This window comes from Xiphophorus maculatus, chromosome 22, assembly GCF_002775205.1.
Source record: "Xiphophorus maculatus strain JP 163 A chromosome 22, X_maculatus-5.0-male, whole genome shotgun sequence".
NCBI lineage: Eukaryota > Metazoa > Chordata > Actinopteri > Cyprinodontiformes > Poeciliidae > Xiphophorus > Xiphophorus maculatus.
In genome coordinates, this window is record NC_036464.1 from 24,698,133 (window position 1) to 24,716,471 (window position 18,339).

An 18,339-nucleotide genomic window follows, 5' to 3' on the forward strand; every position below is an offset into this window, starting at 1 on the left:
GCACACGCGAATATGCAATTTTCCATACAAAAGTTTTTCAAGGAGAGGCTGAAAGAGATGAGAACAAATCGTTTATTTCAGCCAAAAAACTCTGCCCATTCACAAAAAAAAGTATGTTAATATTTAATTTTCTAAAATGGAACATTCAGCGGCGCTCACAATCGAACATTTGTTCCAGAGATTTCTTTCACAAATGTTACACAAAAACAATTTTGTGTTAAAGTAATAGCAAAAATATTTCTCCTTCAGTGCTTAAAATGAGACCATTATTCAGAAGTCAGAGCAGAAGATCCTTGGTTGGTGCCTATTCAATCTCGTATGTAATTTTAAAATACTGTGTGCATGGTGCTCAGTTGAGACCTCACATTTTTGATCACTATTGGACAAAATGAGGACTCAGCTCAATCTGTTTAGTCAACATGGGCGACTCGCCTGCTTCGACAAGCCAAGGCTTCAATTGAAATTCACAAATTGAAGAATTTAAAATGTTAACTGAGGAGGTCAAACATGCAGATATTGAGAAGGATGTCATCGTAAACCTCTTTTAAGCGACACATTTTGTCCTAATAAGAAACTTTCATTTTCAAAGATCGGGTGTAAAATGAAAAAGACCTTAAAGTATTTAAACCAGTTATGCCACACAGAATGCAATCCAGGGAAAAACTGAGAACTTAATTTGAGTAATAAACCTTTGAACGCAAAGTGGGCTTCTGGTTAATTATAGAGCAGCTGAAAGAGTATTAGTGGTTTTGAAAGAAGGCAAAAAATTAAAATGCATCATAAAATGTTGTTTTATGCACCCCACTACGGACTGAATGGCACAGAGGAACAGGCAGTTCATTTTGTTCGGAAAGGCAGAGATCTAAAAAAAAGAAAAAATAAGACAAAGGGGACAAAGAGAAGTGCGAATATTTTCAATGCCAAAATGTTGTTAACCTGTTAATCGAATTCAGAAAGTCACGCGTCTGCATTTTCCACCAGCTTTTGAAAATCTGCATCGCAGTATAAAACTATTTGACCATTTTGCCTCCAGGTCCGGAGAGGTCCATGTTATAGCGTGTGGACTCTCTTATGAATAATCAGAGTTTAAGTATCACCCCTAAATGTGTGACATAATAGAGATGTGAACAAGGATATGTTCCCATGCAATTAGTAAAATAAGCATTTCTTTTTTAATCAAGCACATACAAAAAGTATTCACCCCCCTGGACCTCACTATTACTATAGGATGTTTCCCTATTTTTTTTGCTTTGACAAATCAGTCGTGAATAACAAACGTTGACTTTTTGACAAAAAAAGGTCTAAAAAGTAACACTTTATTGTTAAAGCAAAACTGATTTCTACAAAATAATGACAAATATTTTGTAGAATTTTTTTCCCCCATTTAAATTGGTATTTAGTGTCTGCTCCTCTGGCTGCCATCCCAGCAGGGGGTCAGAGTGGACTCACTAACGCTGCCCTTTCCCTCCATTCTTCATGCTCAGCTTTCCGTCCAGGCTGCCTGGGGGATCGCAGGCCACCACTTCTCTATCGGACCGGGCCACTCCAGAACATCCGCCTTGTATTTAAATCCTTTCTGTCTGACTTTAGTGAAAGCCTGGTGTCTTCTTGGGAAACAAATGTCCTCTGAAGCCGCAGTTCTCTGGCTGTTTCTGCTTTTGTTTTTCCTTCTACCTTCTCAACTCTTCCAGGGCCCGCTACTTTGAAGGATCCCCCACAGCATGAGGCTACTGCCACCATGGTTCACAGATGGTGTGTTTTTGGTGATGTGTAGCGTTTGACATAGACGTCTTGTCTGATGGCCAAAACTTCCATTTTGGTCCCAACAGACCAACTTTCTTCCACTTGCCCTTGAGACATATTCCTTCAATATCTTGATGGATTTCACTAAACTACATGAGATACTAAGTGCTCAGATTTTGTTGTGTCCATCCCCTGACTTATACCTTTCCACAACCTTTTCTTGGATTGGTTGGAGTGTACTGTAGTCTTCCTGCTGTAGCGGTTAGCCAGGGATGCTATTTAACCAGGGAATGGACCTTCCAGAAGCAGCAAAACGTAGGCTGCAATAATTTGAGACACATTTGCTGCTCTCAACTCATCTCCATTCCCCTCATTGTGTGACTATCTCCGCTAGTTGGCGCCGTCTCTGCCAGTTTTTTTAAAGGGGGGTTTAACATTACGGCAATCCGTTAATTTTTGTGAATTTCTTAATTTAATTGCCATTGTTATGTAGAGACCAGATTTCCTTTTTCACCTTTTTTCCTCATTTTTTCCTTATTTTTCATCCACTCTGTTGATCATGAAATGGGGTGTATACTTTGTAGCAACACTGTAGACATAATTTTCAAGATAAGAATGCAGTTAGGTAGGTTTTACTATGAGTCAGAGCACATGTCTGGTTTAAAACAATCATATTGTGTTGACCTTGTGACATAAAATGAAGCAGGCGGTGTGTAGATGTTCGCTGTGTACCTGCAGGCTTGGCTGAGTCCTGGTCCACCAACGGGATGTCATGGCTGACGTTCCTTCTCTTTCGAATCAGTGTCAGCAATGAGCTGTAGAGGAAAAAAAAAACCCCCCCGCAAAACTCTTAGAATAAAACTGCAACATTTGTATTAGTGCAGATTGTTTTTTTCATTCAAAATGCCCTGGAAAGACATGTTTGTTTCATCGGCACTGAAACATCTAGAAACGATCTAGAATCATGTAAAATGACCTAATCTAAAAGTTTTTATCTGCAAATATATTTCTATTAAAACATTTCATTGCATTTATTACATTATATAAGTGGATTCCCCAACAACTCCTCAAATACAGATGTTCAGAAATAAAATAATGAAAAAATTGAACCTGAGAGGGTTAGAGGTCGACTCTGGGGCTGCAGGAGGCAAGGGCGGAGGTGGAGGTGGAGGTGCTGGGGGAGGGTTGGTGGCAGCGTTCAGCTTCTTTTGAAGTTGCTCAACTGGCCAGTCAAACACATAGAATTACACAAAATATTTAGGAACAGCTTCAAGTGTAGGACCAAGGGAATGAAGATAGTCCCATTTTAAGTAAAACTGGATCTTTGGAAAACTTAAGGAACACAGATGGGAGGAGTTAATTTGCTCTTCGTTGATGCTGCAAAATATATACCTGACTCCACTGTAAAAAGAAACTGGTTCACCCAACTTAATTGAATTGCTTCAATTGGTTACAAGTAATTCAATTAAGTTTATTAAGTTTAATGGCGCCGTGCCATTGCAGGGGGGGCACGGGAAGCAATATGGATGAATGGGAAAAAAAACAGTTACACTAAAGTGTTTCTCTGTAAAGATGGTTAGTAGTTTCTTTTGTTGCAACCTGAAGTGTGAAATAACCTTCAGTGGAGTTTGAAAACAAAATATGTGTAAAGGTTTATGTCTGGTTGAACGATGAGTGTGCCCAGTTGATTTTTTTTTTTTGGGGGGGGGAGGGGGGGGGGGGGGGGGTTTATTGTAATCCATAGGGGGGCCCAGAAAATCTTTGGGAACCACTGAGTTAATTGAACGCAAAAAAGTAAGTTGTCATCACTAAATCAAAAAATTAAGTGAGAATAATGTTAATAAAATGAACTACAGCCCAGATACACTTTTTAGAGTGTAATACTACATGAATACCACAGCAGAATATGTTGTGCTTATGTGCAACACAAGCAGGCCTCCAACCATTTCCTAATACTGCTGCAGTCTGCTCAAAGGCTAAAGTTGTCCTGTTGTCAGTGCTTTGCGGTGTAGCTTGTGTGCTGGACTCCAGTGACTCTCAGAGTTCACATTTCCTAAGCTTCTTACCTGTAAACTGTAGATCTTTGACTTGTTGTTCAGCGTTAAAGCAGCGGATACGGCACGCCTCCCTTTCCTCTTCCAGGAGATCCAGCTTCAGCTTTAATGCTGTTAGCTCCTTTTGTGTTTCACAGGTCTGTAGTTTTTCTTCCATCTGCTTGATCTGGTGACCAAACATGAACCATATTTATAGTCAGGCTAAAGAATAGTCACAAAATATAAAACAACTGTTAAATGAACTTCGCGTTGTCATATTTTTCACTGCATAATAGGACTACTGTCTAATTAACTGATTTATTGCCCCTGACTAATGGGCGAAGGAAGGTAACCAGAAAATATGTAACAAAAGAGAGATAAACCTCAAAGTTTTGGTTACATTAAAATGATAAATGTCAGTATTTGTTTTATTTTCATGTGCTGTAACTCCTTTTCTCATATTCCATACTAAATACCAAAAGAGAGAAGCCAGTTCATCTGCAGTAAAATATCCCATGGCCCAGTTTGATTTCTAAAACTGTATCTCCTGAAAAGGCTGCTTAGCGAGCAACCTTACTAAGCTAGTACCCTTTGGGCTGCAAAAGCTAAGTTAGCTTTAACTTAGCAAGCTAACTTAAAGAAGTTCTTTAAGCTAGACTAGCTTGAAGAACTAAGAACGAACTTAGCTTCTTTCTTGTCCTTTTGGACAAGAATTTAGCCTCTTATCTGTAAGAAGCTAAGTTCTTATTTATATGAATATTTATAAGAACTTAGCTATGAAGCTAAAGTTCTTATCTATAATTTGGCGTTATTGCTCATGGATTTTAACTCAAACCATATCATTAAATCAAACAAATAACAAGATACTGTAAATATGCTTGTATTTCATTTTTCATTATTTGTGTTAGTTTTCACTACAGTTAGAGTAGGCAGTTTTTCTGATTGATTCTTAGGAAACTATACACAATATGACTTTCCTTTCCAAAGAATTGTAACAGCTTTACATTATCCACAGATGTTAACTGATGTGAAACTAGCTTTAGATGACAAGCTACCAGCCCTTAATCTCTGCTGACAGGTTTATTATCCTAATAGTTTATATGTATAATTTCATCCAACAGCTAGACATGTAAAAAAATACAAAAAAAAAAAGAACAACTTATAAACAAATTTTAAGAAGACAAAGATCAACACAGCTTCCATTTTCCAAGCAGATTAGTTTGTGTGGAAGGTGTTTCGCGGTTCGGATCGGACCTGGTTCTGATGCTGCAGCCTCTGGGTCTCCATCTGTTCAGTCAGAGCGGCCACCTGACTGACCACATCCTGCAGAGCTGGGCTGGGCATGCAGCTCTGCAGGAGGATCTGACTCTGCCTCTTCAGTTTTGTCTGTTCGACCAGCATCTGAACACACCAATAAGTAAATCAGCATAATATAGATGAGACTTATGAACACAACGTTGCAGATGAGAAAAGAGCATGGGCTCACGTCTCTGGCAAAGTTTTCTGCTTCTGTCCTCAGGTTCTGCTCCAGGTCCAGAGTATGCTGCAAAGCTTCGTATTCCTCCACAGCAAACTGAGAAACTGATATTAAGACATTTACACATTTAATGTTCTGTTAAGCTACATATTACTAAGTCCCAACAAAAGACACCTCAGTCACTTTGTACAAGCAGCAAAGTCCAGCATGATATGTAAACACTATGAACAGTTTTACTCTTTGCAAGAGTTCAAGGAAATGTGTATGGCTTTGAAACAGACAAATAAAAAGACCTTTCATGGTTTTATGCCATAAAGTGCTTTGGAAAAGTATTCATCCCCCTTTGGAATATCTATCTACACACATAAATACACTATATTGCCAAAAATATTTGCTCATCCATCCAAATTATCAGAATCAGGTGTTCCAATCACTTCCATGGCCACAGGTGTATAAAGTTTAGCACCTCGGCATGCAGACTGTTTCTCCAAACATTTGTGAACAAATGGGTCACTCTCAAGAGCGACCTGTGGTGTGGGATTATTTTTCAGGAGTTGGGCTTGACCCCTTCGTTCCAGTGAAAGGATCTGAGTCCTTCATCATACCAAGACATTTTGGACAATTCCATGCTCCCAACTTAGTGGGAACAGTTTGGAGCTGGTCCCTCCTCTTCCAACAGGACTGTCCACAAAGCAAGGTCCATAAAGACATGGAAATGTACAAATACAAATAAATAAAAAATTTTTGCTTGGAATTTCAGAGACATGTTGTCAGTAGTTCATAGAATAAAAGAACAATTCATTTTATTCAAACATAAAATTTGTTTGTTTCATTTTAAGTTGCCTCTTAATTTTTTCCACAGTTGCATATATATGTGGTTATTTCTACTGAGCAAATGTACAATATTTTGTGCAGATGCGTCATGAAATAAAAATAAAAAAGTGGCGGGCCATTGCTATATAACAGAGGGGATCTGCATTGCAACTGGAAGACAAAGGGACTGGACACATTTAAATACAAGCTGTATTTAAATGCTTTTATTTAAATTTAAAATCATTTCATTACAGCTTGTAAAATAAAACAAAACTAAAAATTACAAGAGGAGTGAATACTTTTGTGTTACTGATTTCAAAGCTTCAATCACAGATTTGTCCACTAATCAATACCTCAGTGCTACGAGTGCTGCTGTGGTAGTCAGAGAGTGAAAAGCCCTTTCTACAGACAGTAATATTTTAAACCGACTCTCACCCAGAGCTTTGAATAACCTGTTGGACATTTCTGCTTTAGGTTTTTATTTATTAATTTTTTTTTTTTTTTAAATTGAGTCTTTGCAGTTCTTCTTCTGCTTTCTGTTCGGGGCTGAAGCTCATTTTTATGTGCGGAAGTTCAGACTGACTTATAAGTTACCTAAAAATGTTTGCTCTGAAACTTCTGTATCATTTATCACCCATCCAGAGCCACCGATCACTGTCTCTCTCCTTTATGAGAGAGACAGTGATGACTGCAAAGTGGAGCGGAGGCACCAGGTGAAGGCCAAGATAATTATTTAGATGTTGACAGTGGCGATAATGTTGATTCAACACCTCAGCTCTGGAACAATGCATTTCGAAGAAACGGAATGTCACATGTCACATTCACAACTACACGTATTAAATAAAGAATGACTCCTGTGAATCAGGCCAAAGTTCCCATAGCGGTTCATTTAGTGTGAATAGGACATTTTCTCTCCATACTGTGTCCTTTTACTGTTGCTGTGGGTGAATGTGAATAAAGAGAGGAGAAAATGTTGAACTATATGTGACCCACGATATGTGTTCATAACAAAATAGTTAATTTTTGCAAATCGAAGAGGCAAATAATGTTTATTCCTTACCCTAAAAGGGTGCACATCTTTTCACATGACTAATAATACTGCAGCATCCCTGCAGCGTGGACGGCTCTCTAACCTCTGCTGTAATGCTCCAGGAGCTTCTTTTGCTGCAGACGCTCGGCAATTAAATCCGTGTTGTTGCGTTTCGCTTTCATCAGCTGCATAAAAGAAAAACAAATTAAAACATTATGAAAGATAATGAAACGGATTTGTCTCTTTTGTATATGTGCCGCTATTTTACAATATGGTCTCTTAAAGTGAAACTAGCATTAAAAGTCACACATTAATCTATATGTGTGACAAACTAAAAAGACTTTTGTCAAACACTGTGATGGTAAAGATAACAGAAGGAAAGTTCATATACAACGCATTCAGGATTCAAAAAGATCAAATGTAATTTTGCAAATTTAAATGAAAAACTTTTCTCTCTATACTTCCTGGAGCTAAAGTTTACATGGATTGTTGAGAATTTGTTTGGTAGTTTATGGCTTATTATTTGGGATGATAGTTTAATATTTAAGTAACTATTTGAGTTGTAATTGTTATTTCATAGATCTAGTTAGCATTTCATAGTTAGCATCTGGTTCAAAACTGACTGTCTGTGGACCTGTAATGGAATGGACTATATATCCCATGATGCTTTAGAACTAGAAGTTAGAAGATGGAAAAAAAAAATATGGAGGAGTTTTCCTGAAAGAGCTGTGTTTTCTGTGACACTGTTATATATCATATCATGTATGATTCATTCATCCTTTTTCTTCACTAAAGTTTGTCTGAATAATCCGTCCGACTTATTTTCCTCTTTGAATGAGTAGAATAAACAACATGGGTCTCCCAGCAACGTAAAATCTTGCTTTTGTGGGAAAATCAGCTTGGAATCAAAACATATTACCAACGATACTTTCACAAGGGATTTTAGGAGCTCAGAGTTTGATGACAGTGGCAAAAAACGACAACAAAAAAAACGCCACATGTGAGTTTTACTTTTGTTAGGCCTCCTTTACACAGCAGAATAAGCAGTTGGACAATACAGACATAACAAAATCTACCTTTTCTCTAGTTATTGAAAGGACAGGACAGAAACTGTGACACAGGACTCAGTTTGCCAGGGGAAAAAAAAAAATCAGATCAGTGGATTCACCTGAAGAAAACCGCAGACAGTTTTTGAAAACTTTTGCAAGAATATTGGCAGACTGTAATCAAAGAAGACTTAAAGGTAAAAAGAAAGAAAAAAGCAAAACAAAAAAAATATGATTTAACTTTTGGTTAAGGGTGTGCACACCAAATCTAGTTACTGCAGCTCGTTTAAAGTATTTTTGCACCTCCCCTTGAACACAGTAAGCTGTTTTTCAGTTGAACTGCACGACAACTGTTTCAAGGGAAAATATTTTGAACACATTTTTTTATGGCACTAAAACGTGAAAATTTAACAGGATGTATAAAATTTCGGCACATAAGAAAAACGGAAGAAACAACTCAGCCACACTTCAAGAAGAATTTGTTATAAACAAATTCTTTGTTATAAACAAATTCTTCTTCATGTGTATTAATAACACGGCAGTCTTTAGACGGGTGGACACAGGTGACAGAGTGTGATCCACTGTCTCAGTGTCGAACGTCCTCTTCTCCATGAAGAGACGACGCTGGCCCATTTTAAAAGCTGTTTTTGCAAAGCGAGCCAAGCTGGCGTGCCAGTCAGTCCGTTCCGATTATGACAAATATTTTCCTCACAGGATGCTGCAGTCAGTCAAATTAACCAAAGTATAAAGCAATTAGAAATCCTAAACTTACTTCATCACAGGCGGTCTGTAGTTGTTGCCTCGTGGATTCAAGATTAGAGATGACTTGATCTTTCTCCTGAAGTGTCAGTTCCAACTTATTTTGTAGCTCTGAAACAATAACGAATTAAACATCGTTTTTTGGATTGATGGTGATTTGAAACAAACATGAACGTCAAGGTTTCCCCCAGAAAACTTGCTAAGTCCAGTGGTTGGGCTCATCCAGCGACCTGTCGTGTTTTTGAGTTACATTTTTTTTAAAAGTTGACAGGAAATACAAAAATACCACTTGATAATTATGTGCTATTGAAAGATTAATATCTCAACACCAACTATAAAGTCTTAAAAATGCAAACATTTAAAAAAAAACAACCCTAAATAAATAAGCAATGCTTAGGCTGGTGGGGACACAAGTAAAGCCTGGTGGCCTGCCAGGCTTATAATACACTGGGGGAAACCCTGAACATAATAATTTGGATGAAAATAATATTAATTTTCTTTTACTTATCTGACTAGCATAACATCAGGTAATTCCCCTACCACTGCCTTTTTATCGCTGCCCAGAAATCAGTCGATCTCGATGCTTTTAAAAATTGGTTAATTACCAGCTTTGATTGTGAAGTTAATCTTCTGCTTCAACACGCATGTAGTGGAAGGACGACTGGACTTTGTTTGTCTGAAGATATCTGCTTGTTCCAGAACCTTATTGGTGGAATTTTATTTTTCACTCTGGATCCATGAGCACCTTTATTTTGTCATGAACAAACTCATCTGCTTCTAGTTGCTTAGTGCTAACTGGCCACTTAACAAGCTCTGCTTCACAATGTTGGTAATTTTCTTAACTATTCCAATGAGACATACTGTGGCTGCAATAATGCTTTTCCGAAAGCTATTGCTTTTCAACACCCACAGTAGTTTTCTTTTTCAGCATTCCCCTTAAATGATCAAGGATTTTCAGTGAATAAACACACCTTGTACTGTGGACTTTCTGTAAAATGTTATTTTTTCCTATAAATTTTGATCATGACCAGTACTTTGAATCATTTCTAGCAGATAAACGGTAAAAAACCCCAAAAAACCCTCAGATTTCTGTCTTTGTTGGTTTTATTAAACATGAAGTCAATGCAGATTGATTCAAAGCCAAAGAAATGATCTACCTGAGATAAAGGTAGTGCAGTCGGCGGAGAGGCAAACTGTGGCAGCGGATTCTTGTTCCTCCTCTTCCTCCCCAACCTTCTCCTCATCGTCGGCTTGCTCTTCTTCATCCAGGCTGATGTCTTTGATGGTTTCCGGGCTGAGGTACGATATCATCATCATGCTCTTCCTCTTCAGAGAGCGGTTTTGACGCCTTAACTTCCGTTGCAGAGAGAACACAAGAGCAATGGTCGTTTGCATACTTTCTTCTCAATGCAAAAATCCAATCTCATTGTATTTTTGTTTTCACATCAGGAAAGTCCTTTGGACCATCAACACATTCCAGTCGGTTGAAAAAGAAAACACACACACACACACATATATATATATATATATATATGTATATATATATATATATATATATATAGATCCTCACTCATATCAGAAGAATTCAAAAACCTGCAAACAAAACTCTACATTTCCAAGAGAAATCATTTCTATATACTCAAGGTTCATTCAATATATTCAAACTTTCATCTAAATATTTAGACTTTCACTTAGTATATTCGGCACTTATTCGACATATATATTATTTTTTTCACTCATGATATTCAAGGTCCATTCAGCATATTCAAATACATGCATTCATATAGATATATGTATGTCAGTCATTCTTGATGGCAGAAGAGGCATCGGTACAGTAATGCACATTTATCTCTACAGTCCTAATAATTGGTGTGACTGAATTAAATGTGTTTGTTCAAAGCTTTTGTTGGACATTTTTAGCCGTGTTTTGCTTTGTGTTTTGTCTGTTTGACATGACGTTTGACTGTGAGAGTGATGATTGCACTTTGGAAAGGTCGTCCACCCGTCGATCAAATGCATCAACAAAGCAAAGACCCTCAGCACAACCGTCATGAGGCTCATCATGAGGGAGGGCGGCGTAAATTATGCATCTAGATGTCATCTGAAGAAAGAGGTGGGGAAAAAGAAAAGGACACGAAAAAGTAAAAAAAAAAAAAATAAATAAAATAAAAAGCATTATCAATGGCATCCCGTAGAGAGCAGATTGCAGCAAGTCTTGCTTTTGATGACACCCTTCAGACAGCATCTATTTTTTTTCTTCTTCCCTGAAACGCAATCAACAATGCATAACGTGGAATTGCATTCTTTCAACAAAATTGAACAGCTCAGCACAGATGCCCATATAAATTACATACTCAGATGAATCCGGACTGACATCGCATTGGCTTGCTCTCTCCGAAGGTCACTATTATGAAGCGACGGCCCCTTCATCTTACCTTGATTACACAACGCCGCAAAAACATTAAGCGTCAAAACCACATCTTCATCTTTCCGGTTTTCAATTGCTGTTCCCTCGCAGCTACTTCTTTGATTCGAACGTAGGAGTGTCGAGAAATTTCACTCAGTCTCCGCATCTTTCCAGGGTCCTAAGAAATATTTCCGCTAACCTACCGTCATCGAGTGTGAAGAGATTTACTGCGAGTCTAATTTGTTTGTCATTTTCTATGGCTACTCAGACCTTATGGATAGACTAACGTGTGTTTTGTTTAATGGTGACAACGCAATACGGAAATCTTAAGTTTGTAGTAAACATTTTTTTACAGTCCACTTATTTTTGGTGATCAGTGGGTTTGAATCTGAGCTCAATATCTGAATCTTATTATCTACAGACTTAAGAATTATTTCAAATATAAAAGTATCTTCTCAACTTTGTGTAATCTAATGTAGGCACTGTGTGCTAATAAAAGTTTTTTATTTGTGGTTTCGGTTCAGAAAAATATAGCAAATCCACTCAGATTAGATCCCCCTCCCGTCCCCACCAAGCCTTTCTGACGAGAATCATATTTTTGCATTGAATTAATCACTTTAGAAAGAAAATAAATAGCTTTATGTTTTTAATGTCTTCATGTTATGAGTCTGATATGTGTCTCTTAGATCAGGTACCGCTCTCCTGGTATCCCAGCCCTGTTTCCTGTCTGGGTTTTTATTTTGGTGTGACACCCCAACATCATCACCGGCCCCCGTTTAAGCCCAGGTCAGATACTTCCTGGATACACCCCTGCTCGGCAGTCTCAAGGAGGCACTTTTATGCTTATACAAAAATGTATATTCCAGCGTTAATGCCTTTAAATATTCTAAATATGATGCTCTAAATTCAAACTTACTGAAGGATAACAGTGTGGTTGGAAGAGGAAGTATAGCAACATACAGCTGACTACAGTAATCAGAAGAACTGCAGCCAGGATATCGCAAAGATCTTTCTGGCGAGACGTCGGCTATTAATATAAGACATTGTGGTTATTCAGTGAGAAGAAATAGCATTTTTGCAGATGAAGAGTAGACCAGTACTACACCAGTAGTTGGGAATATTGCCACTATTCCTTCATGTTCTCACAAAACAAAGCAGCATGCGGTTTTGCCTATTTGTAGCAAAAAATGAAGCAATGAAACAAGCAAAGAAAAAAGTTATTTATGGTTGGTAATGAAACCTCCGCACCTTTCAGCGCTTTAAACCTACAGCATTTTCCATGTATGACAAGAATGAGCGCTTTCACCATCAGGCTTAAGATGTGATTTAAAAATTCTTTTTGACATTTCTAGGCTTGTCCAAAAGTATTGGACTCATTTATTTGAGGATTTTTTAAATGATCTGACAGCACCAGAGGAATCAGTGCTATTTGAGAACAGATTTTTGTAGAATTGTCAGAAAATATTTAATTCTCGAGAGACTTAAATGGTTTACCACTGCGGTCAGTATTTGCTTAAAAATGTTTTTTGCTTTAATCGTTTTCAGATGATTTGCAAAGAATGTGCTGTGATCAACGTTCTCAGAGCATCGCCTCCGTGTCTGGAAATGTGTCATTACCTCAGAAATTCTACATAAGAGCAGAGATTTGTATTCATTTTTAGTAAACTGAGTTTTACCTAGGTGAGTGAGTCCTAAGCTAAATATCCAAGCATTAAAATTTTTTGGGACTTTTTCAAAATCTTTCAGATTTTTTTTTTTTGTCTTGCATACTCTGACAATGTTTGAAGATTATACAGGTTAGGCGGTTTGAACAATAAATAAGTAACAATGTTTATTCATAAATATTCATTCAGTTTTGTTTTTTACTGACCTCAACCCAGATTAATTATTACATTTTTTTTCCCAGATATCTGGGCATTTTAGTTTAGGAATATTCCTCTTTTTGCTTTAATGTAGATGAATGTGTTCCCTAACAACACCTTTAGTTGGTACCCTGTTTCAATGTCAAAGCTATTTTTAGTAGCATGCAGTGAAAGGAAAGTAGTTTTGTACTGGAGAAGCCTGGTCGCTGCCGTCCTACACAACTCCGCTCGACTCCAATCTCTCTTACAGCTCCGTCTGGGCTTCCTCCCATTGACTTGGATTCCTCCAGTCCTGGTTTTTCAAAATATACTGTATGTAGTGATAAGATCAGCAAAACAGAAACTAAAAAGAGACAAAAAATAATTGGGCAAAGGCTTGTCAGTCGTGCGCCTGAATGAAGTTTAATTTCAAAATTGGATGCAAAATATTTTAATAAAGATTTGAATGGCAAAAAACATTGACTAAGATTTGTTACAGATAATCTAATGTTCTGTTCTGAGATTGTTTTCGAATGACTATTCATTTAGTCGTTTACTGAAAAACTGCAGAATATTTTGGATTAGAGGCCAAACATCTTCACAAAACAAAGACTAGTTGCCTTCTGCTTCAGCTCTTAGAATTTAGTCACTTAACTTTTACAGTATATTTCTTAAAATGGAGTTAGATTTTTATTTTTTGACAATCCAAATTAATAGGTTTGTCAAATTGTAAATGTTTTGTAGTTACTTTTTTATTATCCTGCAGTGTGTATGTTTGGTTTTATTTTTAAAGACATTTCCGCACTAAAAATATTGATATGCAAAAAAAAAAAACTGCTTTTGCAATACAGAAAACAACCTACTTTATAAATGGGCTGATAAAAGTGCTACTTTCCATAAATTAAAAAGACACAAACAAGCAGAATGAAAAAACACTGAAAGTTAACGTACAGCCAGAAGAAGAAGAAAAGAAGAGGCTGAAAAAAAAAAAAGCCTAAAACTTGACCTTCACCATAATTCACCATCAGTCTCCCACTACCCCAAATTTGGCCCGGCTAGATGGACTGTAGTGGCTTTTGTACAGAAATTGAATAAGAAATGATTACAGTTATAATCTCTGCACCGGTGGGCTACAAAATCACTGTGTGCTGGCTCCCTCACACTCAATCACAGCCCACAATGGGAAGCGTCCAACAAGGTTGCTCTGAAGAAGGGAACCGGGGCAATTTTCACCCATGAGATGTGCTGTTGACGGCCGCGCTTCTGATTGCAGCATGTTTGATTCAGTGGAGTAATCTGCATGTCAACACACTGACCATAGTGCCATCCTGGGAGGCTTCTTTAATGTGTTGTGGAGGATTCATTTAACCCAGGCTTGAGTTAAACAAAGACATGAGTTAGTTGATTACATTATTTTCTTTTTTTTTTTTTGGTCATATTGTCTTAAAACACATTTCTGTTAGGGGTGCAGGAATTTATCGGCCGGCCGATTTGTCAGTGCCAATTTATCGGTGCAGAGTTCCTTAATTTTGGGAGATCGGTGATCGGCCGATTTTTATTAAGAAGCCGATCTTATCCACCAATTTTATCTAGCTGGGCGAAGGTCTAAGAATCAACCACTGTCCTCTTTTGCTCTCTGGTGAAGAAGGTTTGACTGACAGACCAGCTCACTAAGTTCTGTCTGCACGTTTATAATTAACAATAGCGACCCCACTGTTGCCAACTCAACAGCTGTCTTGCTATATTGAGCAATTATTCAGACAAAAAAAAAAAAATGGTATCGGCCAAAATCTGAATCAGCAGGTTAAGCTTATTAAAAGATCGGTAATCGGCGTTCGGCCAGAAAACTGCAATCGGTGCACCCCTAATTTCTGTTCATTAGATTTATATTAGTGTGACACAAAACTGAAGCAACACATCTGTGTAGGGATACTGTGCACCTTTGAGGCCAGGGCTTCAGCACTTTCTCTACACATCCTCTCGATCTCCAGGTCCTCCTGAATGGCGCTGACTTCCTCGATGACTCTCTGAGACACTGAAAAATCACAGATTGTTTCATTAACATGAGACATCATGAAACGTTGAACGGTTTTTCCTGCTGCAATCATTCTGTGCTTTACAAAATCAAATATAAGTTTATTTAGTACGATAGCCTGTCCATCTAATATTAGAGTATGTTTGTTTTTATTTCAGTATTCAGCACATAAATATCAACTGTAAGTAAATGCAAATGATATAAATGAGTCAGTTTCCATCAAAATCAATACCATGGAAAATCCAGTGCAGGGGTAAAAATACTTTAGCGCTCAAAATATCAAGAACTATGTCATCAGATGACTCCACCAAGAACATGCATTCATCTTTAAAATGTGGGAATGTTATCAGTGGATGTTTTTGACACCCTATCCTGAGGTTTTTTTCCCCACTCACACACTGTAAAAAGTTTCAGTCACATTAAAGCAGTGATATTAAATCTAATATTGAAATAAGGAAGCGTCGTAACCATAACGGTTGGGAAATACAGTAAAAGGTCGTTTTTGTTTAACGCTCTACCTGAAATAAGCGGCACAGAGCAGCCCGACTGGTACGTTTTAATATGGCAAGGGCCGCAATGTTTTTTTGGTTGCCCGTCTGTCCAATAAAATGCTATAGAGTAAAACAAAATTGTCAAAAATCTATTTATTTTTTATTCTTAGTGAAACTGATTAGAAAACAGTTTACATTTCCTTCCTTCTCTCCTTCCTTTCTTCTTTCATACTTTCCTTCCTTCCTTCCTTCTTTGTGCCAGAATCTGTGGGAAAAAGTGGAGCGGCATAGAATCCACGCTGACGGATGACCAGCTGGACGTTTCATGTCGGTGATGGTTTTGGGGGTTGGCATGTCATGTGGTGTTGGTCCACTGGGTTTTCTGACATCTATATTCAATGCTATATTCAACTCCACGTTTCCTTCTGCTCACAAGCTTTGTCATTTTCCAGCAGCTCTTGGTGTCAACCCACACTGCCAAACAGACCAAAAGCTGTTTCCAGGGTAACTCAGCTGCCAGGGCATCACTAAGCTTGACTGTCCAGCAAACTAGCCTTCCCTGAACCCCATAAAGACTCTCTGGGGTTTAGTCAAAAGGACGCAGTAATTAGTGCAAAATCCCAGTTCACTAAGTGAACTTGTTTCCAAGCCTTTATTTTAATCATTAGGATTTTCCACTTACATCTAATGAAAACAAGAAATTTAATTTCCTTTGAAGACTAAAAAAAAAGCACATTAGACCAATAAAATTTAAATACAGATATGTGGGCTTTACAAAAAGCCTGCTTCCATCTAAAAGATTCAAACCTCATCTAAACATATCGGAGAAGAAAAGAAGAACAACAATATCATTTCAACCATAATATTCTGCTGCTTTCGAAGCCAACAACACTCCAAACCAGAAATTGGTTCATCCCAACCAGATGAGCTCAGCTCAATGCTCAGCTCAATGCTGAGCACTCTACACAACAATAAAGCAGCCAGCCAAACACCAATAAGCAAACTCATCAAGTGAGGAAATATTAATTTAGAACGACGCTTAAAGTACTGATGGACGTAAGCAACCAGGAGCTACAGGTGAAAACTTTCATGGTTGTGGGTGTTTCTCTGCTGAATCCACCATAGTAGCTTAAAACATGTTTTGCCAATCACATTTATCCTCTATTTCATTGTACATTCTTAGATTAAGAGTGTTTAACTTCTACACGATGTATATATATATATATATATATGTATATATATATATATATATACTGTATATAAAAAACATATTTTACATTCATTTCCCTTTGAAATTGGACAATTTTCCCCACTGCTGCCTCTGCTTAATTGATACAAAACTGCCTGGGCCAGAATGAAAACGAAATATTTGAAAAATCTCACCGTCTTAGTTGACCTAAATGACCTCCATCGTCTACATGCTGCCATTGTCCCTCTTCTGTCAAAAATCTGGCAGCATTTTAGATCATTCTTTTAAATTAGGGAAGCCGTCAAAATCCTTTGTCAAGACAAATTTTTATCAGTTATAAAATTTTCAAAGCTTAAGAAAATTCTTTACAGCTTAGATAAGTACAATTCCCTCTGCATTGTTACCAAACAATCATCTCATTATGGGTCTCAATTGGTCTAAAATGCTGCTTAATCAATAGGTAGTAAAATTCACGATCATATCATATCATATCATATCATATCATATCATATCATATCAGTGCAGTGAGTTGCAATGATCAACCCTACAAAAAATAGAACCTATATAACAAAAAATATGCGTAAATAAATTAACATAAATATAGAGAGAGTATTATACAATATTATATTTTTATAACTTAGGACTTTATATGCAGACATTTGGGTGTATTTTTATTTTTCAAACCAGTATTAGGCTTACTTTTCACATGCTAAAAAATGTTACAAATTAAAATTACTTGACGGTAAATTTGCTATAAACTGAAATGTATTTGCACAGCGAGAAGTGTGTTTTTTGGGGGGTGGGGGGTTTGGTCCCCTACAGAGGTAGCAGCACTGGTGTGATCTCTGCTATCAACGTGAATTTGTTTCCAAAGCTTCGCGTACGCACCTCAAATGTTTTGCCCCCGCCGTTTAATTTTCCGAGCCGACTCCCCTTACAGGCTGAATGCTTTGCTGTGACCACTTTTGTGAAGGCAGAATTTGAAACAGGGCCCCACATGTCAAAAGATGGAGCAAATAGTTTGCCTTTGTGACGCTGACAGTTGTGTGGATTTTCATTTGAATAAATCTGGCATGTGCCTGTGTGTGCAATGATTCCCCAGCCCAAACACATATTGTGTTTGACTTACACATTAATAGTGGCTGCCTCACTGTGCCAAGCAGCTGCATATTAGGGCCTATTACGTGATTTCATAGCTCTTAGAAAATTGCTCCTATTCACAGCGAATCGGCTGGGGTGGGGCAGCGAGGCTAGGGGGGGCTGGGGGTAAGAGGGGGAGGTAGAAGGACAGGAGGAAAAAAGCCTGCAACACACAATCATGCCTTTTCAACCGGAGATGGCAAGGTTGATGACAACATGACCATTGTGTTATAATGATAACACCACAAAGGCATCTGCCCTGCTCATCAAGGCTTCACAGAGGCTGCAGATACAATTTAATTCACTGCTCTGTTGGCGGCGCTGATACCATTATG

At 37.8% G+C, this 18,339-nt stretch overlaps 1 protein-coding gene across 1 annotated transcript in view; it reads right to left on the reverse strand.

The window, feature by feature from the left end:
- shtn1 (shootin 1) overlaps positions 1-18,339 on the reverse strand; it is a 32,276-nt gene that overhangs the window by 5,685 nt on the left and 8,252 nt on the right. The window contains exons 4-12 of the mRNA XM_023327992.1: positions 15,090-15,184; positions 10,059-10,254; positions 8,915-9,012; positions 7,200-7,281; positions 5,263-5,357; positions 5,031-5,177; positions 3,810-3,963; positions 2,854-2,965; positions 2,476-2,558 (exon numbers count right to left, since the gene is read on the reverse strand). Coding sequence (XP_023183760.1) covers positions 2,476-2,558; positions 2,854-2,965; positions 3,810-3,963; positions 5,031-5,177; positions 5,263-5,357; positions 7,200-7,281; positions 8,915-9,012; positions 10,059-10,254; positions 15,090-15,184 — 1,062 coding nt within the window. The remainder of the gene's footprint in view (positions 1-2,475; positions 2,559-2,853; positions 2,966-3,809; positions 3,964-5,030; positions 5,178-5,262; positions 5,358-7,199; positions 7,282-8,914; positions 9,013-10,058; positions 10,255-15,089; positions 15,185-18,339) is intronic.